This window comes from Phragmites australis, chromosome 17 (assembly GCF_958298935.1).
Source record: "Phragmites australis chromosome 17, lpPhrAust1.1, whole genome shotgun sequence".
In the NCBI taxonomy this organism is placed as follows: domain Eukaryota; kingdom Viridiplantae; phylum Streptophyta; class Magnoliopsida; order Poales; family Poaceae; genus Phragmites; species Phragmites australis.
The window spans coordinates 6,065,124-6,079,943 of NC_084937.1; the positions used below are offsets into that span (position 1 = coordinate 6,065,124).

At 41.2% G+C, this 14,820-nt stretch overlaps 1 protein-coding gene across 1 annotated transcript; it reads right to left on the minus strand.

Moving 5' to 3' along the window:
• Positions 1–2,639: 2,639 nt before the first annotated feature.
• On the minus strand, positions 2,640–14,345 carry LOC133897237 (uncharacterized protein At1g32220, chloroplastic-like). Its single transcript, XM_062337883.1, has 10 exons — positions 14,140–14,345; positions 13,702–13,837; positions 12,588–12,676; positions 11,721–11,776; positions 11,589–11,644; positions 9,575–9,668; positions 5,248–5,327; positions 3,972–4,014; positions 3,478–3,569; positions 2,640–3,052 (listed from the first exon to the last, which is right to left on the minus strand). Exons 1-10 carry the CDS (start codon positions 14,211–14,213, stop codon positions 2,879–2,881), a joined length of 894 nt encoding a protein of 297 aa, XP_062193867.1. The 5' UTR covers positions 14,214–14,345; the 3' UTR covers positions 2,640–2,878.
• Between the last annotated feature and the right edge of the window lie 475 nt (positions 14,346–14,820).

The window sequence follows — 14,820 nt, forward strand, 5'->3', positions numbered from 1 at the left end:
TTAATTAGCAAGATCCCTAATTATATTTTTATATGTATGTATCACAATCCAATTATATTTTTATATTTTATTTACTTAGCAAGATCTCTAATTTATTTGTAGGTGATTGCAAAGTCTTTTGGATATTTTGATTATGGATTTATAATAATGGTATAATTGTAGATGGACAGAGAAGAACAATTCGTACCTGTGAAAGATGTTATGCAAGTCTTACATGTAAAGGACACAAACTCGGCTAACAAGGAGGAACTCCACGTGATTCTTTGAGGAAAAAGAAGAACTATTGGAGTGGAGAATGTCATCGACGAGGAAGACTATAATCAATTTGACGTGCTACCTCCTTCCGGAGAGGACATTAACCTAGGTATTATGGAAGACACCGACGAACCTCTCTATGTATGCCATGATCAATAATGAAGTGAGAATCGTTAAGCCATATTAAATAGCTTTATTTAGGACATTAATTACTATGTATTAATGAATGACTAATTCGATTTGTATATGGTGGAAAGTGTCTTTATTATTGATTTATATTAGCTATAGGTATGAGCATATTTATTTTTTATTCCTAATGAATTAGAAAATTTAGCTATGAAATTTAGGTATATAGAAAACCCCAATTATAGTTTTTTTTCATTAATTAGCAAGCTCCAATATAGAAATTTAGAATGAATTAGAAAATTTGGTCATGAAATTTAGGTGATTAATTAGTAGGCTGCAATATAGAAATTTAGGTATATAACAAGTTGAAATTAAATAAATATGTTTTAAAATTAAAATAAATATGAATATTGGCTTGCTGGAACTTAACTGAACGTTAATAAAGAATCTCAGTATCAACTACATCGAAAACACTTCAGTAGCGCAGCGGTTTGTTTGGTCTTAAATGGTGTAGGTTGTGGGTTCGACTCTGGGCGTGCATTCGCAGATAAAACAATTTTTTCTCCCCGCCCCACCCCACATCGGCAGTGAAGGAGGTTTCACTGCCGGTGGACATCTTGGGCCAACAGTAAAAGGGGATTCACTGCTTGCCGATGCCATGTGCCGGCAGTGAAGGACCCCTTTCACTGTCAGTCACCCTCTTGAGCCAGTAGTGAAGGTCATCCCCTATGAAAACAAATCACCATCTAGGCCCCCAGACACTTGGAATTTTTCCCCTTTTGTCGAATCAACTCCCGCTCGTGCCCTCTGCCAAATCACCTCCCGCTCGTGCCCTCCGCCGAATCGCCTCCCGCTGGCGCCGCCACTGCCCTCACCCCCGAGGAGGAGGAGGACCAGGAACCCGTCGCCCGTGCCGTCGCTGCCCCCGAGGACCAGGAGGCCGCACGCACCGCCTTCAACCCCACCGACAATGAGGACCAGGAGCTGTCCACACCACTATAGGTTTGTTCACTGGCTTTAGGCACCTGGGGGATGATGTTGTTCCTATGCTTGAGTCGATAGTCCGTCAGTTTGATGTTAATTTTTGCAAGGTTGAGTATGTATTTTTTGTTGTTGTGAGAGCCACCATTGTTGACCGTTACTATCTTGTGAACCATGTTCTCCAATCTTTCATCCTTGAAGGAAACTTCTCTATTGTTGTCCAAGAAAATGCAGATATATTTCTGAATTACAAGGTTTAATCGTCATCGTCTACTTAACAAGTGCAAATGTTTTGGGACCAAGAATATTGTCTTCTTCACCAGACCTAGACAACAGTGAGGTGTTTCTTGAAGACAGCTCTTTTGCGACGGTACAACTAAAACACAGGAAGGATGATGATGATGATGGATTGTCCTCAAAGGTGGTGAAGAAGCCAGTATGGTGACAATTCTTTGTTCAATTAGTGTGATTGGAGAACTACGATGTGTTAACTTGTGAACTACTTTGTGTTTGTGCTTTTGTGTTTGTATGAATATATTATTATTATCTTCTAATTGTTTTGGTTATGTTAATTGTGTAATTTGTAAATAAATTATATGAATATATTATCATTATCTTCTTATTGTATCCTAATTGTATGCATGTATTGAGAGGGATTGAGAGAGACAGAGAGAGGAGAGGGAAAGGGAGAGGAGAGAGAAAGGAGAGAGTGGGAGGGAAGAGAGAGGGGCAAAGCACTGTCAACTTAAGGCTTCAACTAGCAGTAATTCCCCAAAGATTACTATCGGCCAAAATCACCAGCTTACTATCGACCAAAATCACCAGCTGAAAGTGACTCTACAAATATCACTACCGACTGAAGTCTTAAGCTGACAGTAAAAACCACCTTCACTGTCAGCACCTTAAACCGACAGTGATGGTTGAAGATTATCATCACCTATTGCACACTGAAAAACTAGTAATGAAAGAGGTTTACTTGCCAGAGCCGATAATGAAAGGAGTTTCTCGAGTAGTGTGACTCATGCTTGGTGAGATATTGTGATGCAGCAGGAGCACATCCTTGTTGACCGCAGCGTGCTGCTCAGCTACCGCAACCCAGTTGCACCAGATCTGGAGGAGCTCACTCCTCTAGACCTTCACAGGCTTGACGGGGGGTGAGATTCTCCGCTCCTTGCATGTGAGGCCTGAGACTCCGCAAAACTGCCGTGAGCCAAGCCTGTGACTATATGCAAATTTTGAATACAGTACAGCCAAGACATGATGAGATACAAGTCAAATTACTGTTACTACATGGTCATGAAACGATTGCATTATTAAATGTTTTTTGGATCGTAAGTAGATCAGTTAAACAAGGTCATACAAGGATACCACTACCTGTAAAACGAACCAAAGAAACGACTGTAACAAGATGACATGTAGCTTCCGCTTATTCATTTCAAGCAGACATGATACACTAGATAATAAAAGGTCTGGCAAGTACAGCCACATGTGCATATCATCCAGTACATGCGACTGCTTACTTTTGCTCACTGTATCGCATGATCCCATAGACATCAACGATGCCAGGAGGAAACACTGGGTCTGTGGCTGCTCTTACAGCGACCTTCGCCACAGAAGTAACACTCACTGGGGGAGTCAACAGCGGGCCAACAAGCGGTAATCTGGTCAATGGTTTTGCATTTTGGAGCACCTGCAGAGATAGATAATTTTCATATTTAATCATGCCACATCGGGAAGGAATTCATAACGCAATAAATTATTTAAATAAGGCAGTAATTGCATTACAAAAAATAACCACATCAATTGCCGCCAATTCTCTTCATTGTACAAGGCATGAGCATAGCATTTCTGTACGGCAGTAAATCAAATGAAATGAATTTCTAGGACCTGGGATTTCTTACCGAGCCCATTTGGATTGGACGTGGGAGGGAATTAATAACACAATAAATCATATAAATCACTAAGGCAATAGTTTGCATAAAGCATTTGAAAAACAACCACAACAGTTGCCGCCAATTCTCTTTGTTGTGTAAGGCATGAACATAATATGACCAATAATAACAGGGCTCCACTGATCATTTACATCAACTGAAAGATGTGAGAGAGTAACTTCACCATTTGCATGGGGGAACCGACAAGGCCAAGAGGTATCTTTACACTGCCCACTCTACGAGTTCCATGAATAAAACCAGGCCTCAATATCACTCCTAAAGAGAAGGGAAAGAAGGATACAAAATGATCACGTGTCAAATAGACTGGGAGCATGCAAAATATAAAATGAGATAATATAACAGTTCCAAAAGAATTACTTCATTTTTGGTGGCATTCAAGTAATATAATTGTACGTAAACATGTAATGAAATGCAGTTTTACTGGTCAGTAAAAGTCAATGTTACGGTTCCAAGACGGTATTTTGGCTACTAAATATAATAACTATCGGTCACTAGACAACCAGTTAGCACCAGCAACCTTCTGAAAAGCAGAATGTCTAGTAGTATGTCATACGAACAATGGGCCCAAATATAACACTACTTAAAGCAGGCAGAAAAACAAGGATTTTTTTAATTGTTTAACCAAATGAAAAGGCCCAACAATAAAAAATAACTTACCTCCATAAGTAAACTTCGACAGCAATTCAGCTTCAGCAGCTCTCTAAATAGAAAAAGAAAGAAATCAATTTGCTGGCAATAGTACAGGTTCACAGGGGGGACACAAACTTCAATGCACTGGAACAGTGAATGTCTCAAGTTGTACTCCCTCAGTTTCCATATACTAGGAACTTCTGACTAGTGCACACATAACTAGGCAATCAATTTTCAGATAGAAGCGGACCGAAATATCCTCTAATAATATCTCAAAAGCATGTGAAACGAGGTGGAAAAGTAGGAGGAATGTGTGGGTTTAACAGGGCAATGTGGGAATTCTCCAGGGGATTGGGGAAGTGCCAAAGCTATTAGTCACAATAGCCAAATATTTAGAAACAGAGAAGTACAAAAAACAATATTTAGCGCATACTTACTGTTGTTCCACTTTGCAAAGTTGCAGTAGCATATGCTATTTAAGTATTTATGCGAACATTTTCAACTTGTTTGTAATTTAAGTATTCACTAAATGGTGCCCAAACCCAACATAATATAATGTTTAAAATTCATTATATATATTTATTCTTTCACTTGCCCATTGGAAAAAGAAACAGCTATCAAAAAGGAACCATACAAGACTACTGAAGAAAATTACTATACAGTTTTGAAAAGGTGCCAACATATAATGAAAGGCATACAACAGCACAAGTAAATGCTACTATGAGTACAGCATAAACCCAACACAAATATTTATCATATACATTTATTGTTTTGATCTGTCTACAGGAAAAGGAAACATCTATCAAAAAAGAAACATATAAGGATACTGCAGAAATTGCTATGCAATTTTTGAAAAGGTACCAAACAGCACAGATAAATGCTACCATGAATATATTATGAACCCGATACAAATATTTACAAGACATAAAAGTCTTTTCTCGGACAAGGGTGACAATAAAGAAATGAACATCATAAGGAATAAGCATATGCTCCCTCCAATACAAAAATATAATCATTTCAGGACTGTTGTTGGTCAAACTTTTAAGTTTTCACATTCAATAAATAAGAATTTACGTAGATTGACAACATACAAATGACATCACTAGATCCTCATGAAAAATACTTTAATAATATATAATTATTTTATTTGAATTAACATATTTTCATAGAAACTGCTAGTCAAAGTGTCCTCTTGGATACCGTGCCGATGCCCTAAACACTTACATTTTGGATCAGAGGGAGTGAAAACTAATTTCGAAATATGCATTGGTCCATAATCATTTTCATAATCTGGAGAACTCACCTTGCCCTCGTAATAACCTTGCAATAAATAATTCACTAAACCAAAGTCTGCAACTGACACATACACAAATCTCTTTACACCTGCAGGTAGAAAACAAAAATAAATTGACAAGCAGAAAAAAAGATGCTTCATCAAATAAATTTGATTCCATTTGCCATCTTGCCTGCTAAATTAGCATACAATGGAATTACATCGAATGCAACAACCGTAGACCAATATACACTGCGAATATATTAACGATATCATATCTACATGTGTAAGTTATAGGTTGCACCAAATGTGTTCGGACATTGAAGTCAGATTCGGCAAAAAGATTTTGGACACGGGAAATGTTACTTGGACACGGACACAGGTATCAAAATCTGACTTGAACTCTGGGTGTCACATTTGGCCAAAAAATGGACACAAGATCTGTTGCTCCAACATGAAGACAGGTGTCGAAACCTGACTCAACTATTTCTTTTGACACAAATGTCCAGGCAACACTAATTGCACTAAACCGGGCTTTCATGCAAACAAACAAAAATGATTGTGAGGAATGGAAATCTATACGTTTGAATTGCATATAACTTAAATGTAGAACATGTAATTTTATGTGTCAGTGCAGCTCAATAGGCTTTCTAGTCCATAGTTGGCACATGAGGCTCATGTTGCTTTGTGTGTGTATATTAAGTTCGCCGTAGCGTACTATCGTTTAACTTAGTTGGCACATGAGACTCATGTTGCTTTGTGTGTGTGTATATTAAGTTCGCCGTGGCGTATTATCGTTTAACTTTCTCACATGGTACGACAGTTAGATTGTAGGAAGCCCTAACCAGCAATGTCTCTTGCTACCTGCCAAGTCTCGGAGGCCATATGGCATAGAAAGAGGCCGTAGGCATTTGTTCAAGTCTGTGAACAATACCCGCTGGTACTGTAGCATCAGCCCGCACCCCTATAGCTTGCCTGTTTAGTTAGCCGAGTATTAGTTAAGAAGGTTTCAGGAGTATTCCAGATTGTTAGAGATTTGACTAGATAGGATCCAATCTATTAGTTTACTCAAGGGTCAAGTAATTTCCTCTCTATATAGAGAGGCAGTCTTCTAGCTGCGGGCTCTACTAGTCGGCCCCCTCTCTCTCATGCGCTCATTTTCCGATTCCTCAATAGATCCAAGTCCATAACATTACCATTTTGCATGCACCCTTTTCTCTTTTCCTCTATCAATTTTCTTTTTTCGCTCAAGTCGAGTGTGTTCACGATGTTTTTTTCGAAAGCACCGCATAAGATCTACCGATTTTATCATAGAAGAAGAGAGTTGACCCAGTTTATACGAAAAATCAAGCCCAAAAATAACACGGTTAATTAAGGGGAAAACTTGCTAACCCCTAGATTTTTGGACGACGAAGACAACTAGACCAAAAGTGGCTCGCGCATCACTCAACATAACTCAAAAAGACAAAAATCAGTACAAGTCATCGTTGCAAATCTCATCGCTGGAGCGGCACAACAGCTCCAACTTTCCAAAGCAGATCTCAATCGCTAGCTCATTGTCATTACGCTTGCGCCCATGGCCACTATTGACAACATGAGAAAAAGGCTTGCCTTGTGTCATCGTTGCCGAGCTCCATCGAACCATCGATGCAGCAGCTCCGACTCCACCTTAGCACACTCCTCCTAAAGCGTGTCAATCGCCACCCGAACACAAAGAGAAAACACCAAAGCAGCAACCCTGCCGACACTTCTGAGCCTTCTAGAGTGATCAAAGTCGTCGCCAAATGGACCACGCTTCACCCAAACCAGTGGCCACCAATACACAGCAGTGGACCTCCAAAGGTGATGCCTCCAAGGAGGACGTGACATACAAACGCCACCGTCACCCAACCGGAAACCCAGACAAGGTTTTCACCTGCAGAGTCCCAAAAGTGGGAGGGAGAGGCGCCACAACCCCTTCATGGAGGAGAACGGCGCCCGAAGGCGTCGCCGTTGTCGACATCGGCAACTAGCCAAACTAGGCTTTCACCGTGCCTCCCTAAAAACCACCCACTATGCACGGCAACTGCATAGCCACCACCGTCAAGGCCACCCCGTCAACAGGGCTACGCCCGACACAACACGCACGCGCCGTCCTCACAGCCACCACCCACCACTAGGCTCCTCACAGGCCAAATCTGGTGGGAGGAGACAGGTCGGCAAGGGGAGGAGCCCGAACGGCATATGGAAACCGTGACGGAGCAAGCGCCATGAGGCCAAAAGAAACCCCGCAACGAGTACCAGTGCCACCGATCCATCACGCGGCGCCACCGTGTGCCTGTGCATCTTTGCGCTGTGCCGCGCCGCCGCGTCGCTAAGCTGCTCATGCAAGGCCACTTCGCCAAGCATGTGGACCACCGGACCGCTGCGCCACTGTTCGCTCTGCGCCTCGCCGTGGAACGGACCGTCACATCGCGGATCCCCGCAGCCCCACGTCGAAGAAGCCAACGGCCCGTCGGACATCGCACGCCCGCAAGTCGCCACGCGGATCCAGACGACGAAGTGCAGTTCTCGACCGCTCGCCCGCGCGGACACGCGGAACCCCGCGACAGACACCTGAAGTTTTATCTAGCCCCTAAGTGTAGGTTTGATAATTAATGATAATACATATGAACTAACAATTGTGTTAAAAATTGTTAATTTGTTGTTCCATAAGTGATGCATGGAGGATTGAGTATGGATTCATTGGGAAATATCATGTGATCAAAAGAAATGCATCGATGTTCCAACTTTGAGTGCTCCCCTCTCTATCAAGAATTTGTGAGAATTAAGCCTTTGTGACCTAGTGAGGATAGAGTGAGGTGTGAGGTGTGTGGAGCTTGGGTTGCTCGCACGTGTCGCATTAGTTACATGCGTTTGAGCACTTAGCGTTGATCGTACGTGAGTTCAGGAATTTGTTACTCTTGGATACCACTGTCTCCTAGACAGCTCGGTGGTGAATTGCCGGCTATCTCCTCAAGTTAAGATTGTGAGGAGGTCAGGAAGTGGTTACGGAACTCACCACCTCCGAAGCAAAGGAAGAGTTGGTTATTGTGAAGACGATGAGTGCATGGGTGCAACCTCATGAGGAAAAGGGTCGAAAAAGACCCGGATCAGGTGTGACCGAGCTTCTTCAACGGAGACGTTCGGTAACAAATCATTTCGCTGTATTTCCTTACTCTTGTGCATTACATTGGTTTAATTGCTTATATGATTATTGTATGCGTATTGAGTTAATTTCATGATATTCAAATATGTTATGTTGAACAGTATCAGAATATCCAATGAACAGTTAAATTAGAACATCCGATTTGAGTTTCTTGCATATCTTGCTAGATTTGAATAATCTTTATCACCCTACAATTGTAACATTCACATTTGTTTAGGGTGATTGTGCACTAGTTGAACTTAGCATATTTAGGTTTCACTTGTGAAAAATATGTTAGTTTATTTCCTCTGCAAGTATATGCCAAATATCAAAAGACGAATTTTTGTAAAAACGCCTATTCACCCCCCCCCCCCCTCTAGGCGACATCATTGTCCTTTCAACACCACCAGCGAGCAGATCCAACCACCAACCACACGCCCACGCGTGGATCTCGCCGGAGACGCAAGGATCCGATCGCCCAACACCGAGCTGACCACCAGGACCACCTTAGGGAAGAAAAGGAGGAAGGGAGGAAGGGAAGGAAAGGATTGGAGGGGCCGCGACGGAAGTGGCTTGGTTCCGTTGCTGGCCGCCGGCCGCAACACTCACGCAAACGGGGCTCAGGGCGGCGGTGCTTGAGTCACCCCCGAGTCACCCAAGGGGAGCGCGGGGGGCACGGGAGCCTATCCAGTTGCAAAAAATTAAGACGTCTCTCTTCACTCGATAGTATTATTTCTCTAAAAGTGCACTTTCACAGTATTATTGAGTTAATTCCCCATACTGTTACATATCCTATTCAACATATATCTGCTTATCTACCAAGTCAGAACCACATGCCTACCTGAGTTGTAACAGTATGAAACATGAAGCATTTTAATATAGCATCAAGCATCTGTTATTTATATCCTCTTTGTTATTACTTACTAATGTTTTTTTTTACTTTTTTATATATTTTTATCCTCTTTTTTGGCTCTCATTGGGTTTCATGGCTACCCTGCCCCAACTTGCTTGGAACAAAAGGTTTTGTTGTATCAAGCATCTGTGATTTGGAACTAGTCATATAAAAATGTAAATCGAGAAAGGCCAACATCCACTCTATGCAGGACATAGTTTTATCAGTTTCTTAGTTTTACAAATATCAATTCATTGTTAGCAAGCTGCTATCCTAAACACGAATTGATAGTAATATACCTTTCTCAGCTGCAGTCTTAATGGCATTGATGTTTGCAGTCCCGTTAATCTTGTACATGAAAGAATTTGACCCAAAGCCTCCAACACAAGATACCTGTGATAATTTTCATCGCCTGTTAGTGATATTTCAAGAATTATCAGTGCATGCTTTAGTAACTCTTTTGACAGTTACGTTATGACTTATTCTTTATGACCACATAATAATGAAGTACTGTAGGTAAACAGGAATTATTGTATTCACCATCAATCCCAAAAAAAAAAAAAAAAAACTCGACCCAAGAGGAGAGACATCCCGAAGGTATTGCATTAAGGTCGAAAAAGGGTGAATACAATAATTATGTGAGTCATAAAGAATACAAGGCAAGTACTTTTTAACTTTGTGTTCAGGCAACCTGCATGTCACAAGCTATTCGCACGCTACAACCTGCATACTATCGCGGATGGTAGCCTTTTTTGCGAGAACCAGGGTTCGAGCTCTGATTGGTAGCCTTACACCTGGAGGTCTTACCACCGTGCTATTTGCATGTTCTCTTCACCATCAATCCCGATTCTATGAATACTAGAATAAATAAGAAGTGAAATTGTACTGATCCTTATGAAAGGCTGCACTTTTTAATAAGTGCATCTCTTACCATATGTATGGTCATATGCGTACTTGCCATAACGATAGTTCAATTGCATGTGATCATAATAATGCAGGTACTTTTTAACTTTGTACTGACAAAGATATGTAAAATGATTTGTCCCATCTTAACTACAAGGAATAAGTTACTATGCCCTTCTTAGTTCTCGCAGATTCAGTTTCTAAAGCAAATTGCAGCCTTGTCATGCACTGTGGTAAATCATTTTACATACGGTTTTCCCGTTACAATTTCCCGTTACATACAGAGTCACCTACATTTCAGAATTATCAACACACAGTGCTATCGGTCATATCAACTTATTTGGGTCATGCAATTCTTAACACCAAACTTTAGCAGAAAAAAAACCGTCATAAATACCAGTAGTTCTGAAATGCGACACCAGCACTGTAGGACCTTCTTGCTAATTAGCTAATTCATCCTTGTACATGGGCAACTTAGAATGGCCGACAGTGTTTGTTGATAATTCTGTGGCACATTTGGTGTCACAGAAACTACGCAATTTAGGAAGGCTACAGGTTCATATTTTTCAATTCTAAACACTGTGTTATAATGAATGATGCTTCTATTGCGCGAATAAAGTAGGTGACTCTGACACTGTCGGCCAGTCCTTTGACATAGGTAACATTTGGTATTGTGGGACTAGGTATCAACAAAACCAAGTTTCTGTTCCATTGAGCTTAAGATTGCTCCTGAGATCACTTTATCCAAGATCTTTCGAGTTCCATTGAACCTAAGATTTTTCATTATAACTAGTAAAGACAGTAGACAGTACAGCGAGACAAAGTATGGCTGGTATCAGAAATAGCTATACTGGACTTGTGATTGTGACATCGTTTCAGGCTACTAAGCAATTATCTAATTGATTACAAAAGGCTGTGACATCCATGCAATTTGTTGGTGGATTTTACCTATTGAACAAAAACGAACTATGCCCATCCATGGATATCAGCTACTATAGACAAGTTTACTGTGCCAGTACCGAGGCATGTGTCACAAATATGGTGTAGCGACTGTTAGTAAAAACCAAACTCCCCCGTTAAACCTGGAGAAGTTGGGAACTTCAAATATGATCAAATGGTGCTGAAAAGACTAAGTGTACAACCATACATAATACATAAGTCAGAATCTGTCTTTCAGCTTACTCTGTTTTATGTGTGGACAAATCTTGGGTATTAGGTTGAATTAGCATAAAGGTATTATTGCCAACCTATAAACAGTGTGCATGATAATATTGATATGGAAGAACAAGATGAACATAAGTGTACAATAACAATAACAACTAAATCAACTATCAAAAAGGAAATCTCTGAAAGACAGCATACAACAACACATTTAGCTAAAACATTAGGGTGAGGGGGGAGTTAATATACCACTGCAGAAATGTCATCCATAGCATCCTTCAATGAAGCAGGTTCAAGGAGATTGCCTGTCCAACAGAAGAAAGCAGACATCAAGCTACATTACCATTGATAGGAACAAAGTTAACCTCAGTAGCAAGCAACCTTGGTTCCATATAACTTTGTCAGCCCATGATTCACTTATGGATGGCTTTCCAGATCTGATGACAAAAAATGTAGCCTCGGTAAGCATAGGAAGTTACAGAATGCATCAAAATAAAAAAAACAAAAGAAGATGAATTTGACGTATGTAGAAGTACCAGGACTTAACTATGAGATACTGTGACTAAACTGTGGGCCAATCTAGTCTGGTACCATAGACATTGACTCTATTATATTTAGGAACTGCCAATACATTCTTAATTTCTACTAAGGAAAGTTCTTTAAGAATATTGAATTTGACACGTCTTCAGTTTGTATTGAATCTATCTGATTCTCCTTTCCAATTCTTCCTCTAAAGAGTGCTTGCAAATTATCTTCTGGTATTGTGCTGATTGTTGTTCATACTATCAAACTGAAGTACCTAATTACTAATTTTGCTGTTTCACTGGGTAAGTGAGAACAAAATCATGTGGCATCAATTCCTCTAGGTTGATTCATGCCACAAACAGTCCTGAGTAGTTACGATGGCTACAATAGCGAAACTTAGACAGGGGAATTGGAGGTTTTCGTTTAATGCTAAGGCCAAAAGAATAGACATAAACTTGATCAACTATACCATCTTGTATGTAATATTTGAGGATTAGAGTTAGTTTGTAGTTTTTCTATATAAGATGTCAGAACAAAGCTATGAGCTGAATTTTAAGTTGACATCTTAGTTAAGTAGAAATATATTATTAATTCGATATTTCTAGCTTGTTTTGTAATGGTTTTGGCATCTTACAAACAAATCAAAGCAAGGCGTAATAGAACAGATTTTGGAAGATAGTAGAGTGTGAAAAATAAGAGAACAAAAATAGCTGACGGAGTTACCGATTAAGACTAGAGACAATAAATCCTCTGTTCAAAGCCTCTTTGCAAACATTTGATCCAACAAAACCACTTCCTCCTAGCACTAGCAACTATATCAACACAGATGTCAGAAGCAGCACAGTAATCTTCATAAACTATGGTTTAAAAAACAGAGAAAAGAACGACAGGAAGCACATCTGAAGCTAAAAACCACGATAACATATACTTTGGTACATTAGTTATACTTAAAAGATAAAGTTCCTACCATCACTACAAATTAAGTAACCTACATATAAAATGGGTATTGCATGCAGAAAAAACCATTCCATGAAAAACCTTCGAGCACAAACCATTAATAAGATATATCACTCTCAAATGCCAGTCATGTTACAATAAGCAAGATAAGGAGAATATCAATAATGATATCAAATTTTCCTACTTCTCCAGCAATACTCTGTACTATATATGACCCTTGTGTTTTCTGATGGACATGGATAATTGGTTGACCACCACATATAGTCCAGAGATATGATTATATGAAGATACAGCAGCAGGCTGTGATACTAACATGTTTTGTATAATAATGTTATTAATTTACAAAGATCATCATATAACAATAGTTTAAAAATCTGACTGGCTGACAGTTTGGACATAAAGAACTTACGCCCTGTTTGGATCACACAAGATTTCATGTCTTAATTTTTATTCATGGGCACTTTCATGTCTTGGTCACACGAGAGCAGAGATGCGGCAACAACAGATTTCATTTTGGCGGGAGTAGTAACGGCTGCACAGGCAGCAGAGCAGTAAATGTCTTTTGCAAGTTGCCAAGGGAGTAGTACTAGCCAAGGGTAAGACAGTTATTTACTAGCAATCCAACCAGCTATTAGCAAATGTATCCAAACAGACCCTAGCTAACTATTAGCTAGCTAGCAATTAGCCAGCTAACTATTAGTTTTAGCTCATCCAAACAGGGCCTTAGAAACATTGGGCATATGGATAGGAATAGGGTAAGCCCACCGAACTTTACAGCCTGTAACAAAATATCTCCACCAAACTAGCCGACACATGAAAAAAATGCATCTCCATCACGCTACAGGCAAACTAGTATCTCTATCTTCCACGACGCCATTACCTTGTCCGGAGAAGGCGATGTCACCTTCACGGTTTCTGCCTCCTCCACCTTAAAAGGCTCCTCGACGCGCTTGGGATCACCAGGCGTGGCATCGCTGGAGAATGCATTGCCACTCTTCAGCAAGACCAACGACGAGCTGTTCGCACCCCCCACAGACAAGAGAATTAGAAATCTCACAAAACGGCGGCCAGAGCGCAAAGCGAGGTAGCAATCAAGAATAACCGGAAATCAATCAAATGGTAGCTCGCGCTCCAATCGAATCGCTCTAAGTCTAATAAATCCCGTTCGCGACTCCTAATTGCCGCCTGACCCAAGAGAACCCACCGCAATGTTAAATCTTGCATGCTCATACAAAAATCCCTTTCGTGCCAAGAATTTGTCGCTCGGGACAATTCCAGAAGAGCATGAGACGAGAGGAGGGAGCGAGGGATCGCTGACCTGAGACGGAAGGGGGAGGGGGAGGGGGAGGCGGAGGCGGAGGAGTGGATCAGGCGGACCGCAGCCGACCTCATCGCCGCAGCACCTGTCCTGCGATCTTGCCGAGAGAGGAGCGGGGGAAGTGGGGGATCGCGGGGAAGGAAAGCAGGGCGCAGGGAGGTTCGAGTCCGCGGTGGTTTGCGGGCGCTTTTGGTGGAAGGGACTGGGGATGGAAGGGAGGCGAGCAGGTGCCGCTGCTGGGGGGCGCCACGTCCGCGGCTCGGGTGTGGTGCATTGGGGCCCACGTTCCATTCACCGTTCATGTATATTCCTTATTTGCACCTAGTTAGCACCGGCGGAATCTACTAGACCTGAGCAAGGCCAGGGCAGGCCGGGTCGGGCCAAAGAAAAGTCCAGTTTGTTTCCAGAAAAAAAGTACCCAGGCTCGGTCCAAAAATAATCCCACTGGATGTCGGGCCGTAGGCGCGATGGACTCAAGATGTGTAACGCCCCAAAATTATTCCCTAAAAATTCCTCTAAGAAATTATCTCCCAAATGCCTCTTAGCATAAATCAAATAAAATAATTAATATGAGTCAGGAAATTATATAGGAAAAAGTTTAAAGAAATGTTTTGGAAATGGAAAAAAAAAAGGAAAATAGAAAACCTACCGAGACCCTCTCTCCCTTTCCTCTCTGCGGCC

What these genes read in the sequence shown, in the direction of transcription:
- LOC133897237 (XM_062337883.1), bottom strand. Translation starts at nt 14,213, where the DNA reads ATGAGGTCGGCTGCGGTCCGCCTGATCCACTCCTCCGCCTCCGCCTCC. An exon ending in CATCGCCTTCTCCGGACAAG is followed by an intron (nt 12,677 to 13,701) that starts GTAATGGCGTCG and finishes GTGTTGATATAG; the next exon opens with TTGCTAGTGCTAGGAGGAAG. An exon ending in TGGATGACATTTCTGCAGTG is followed by an intron (nt 9,669 to 11,588) that starts GTATATTAACTC and finishes AAATTATCACAG; the next exon opens with GTATCTTGTGTTGGAGGCTT.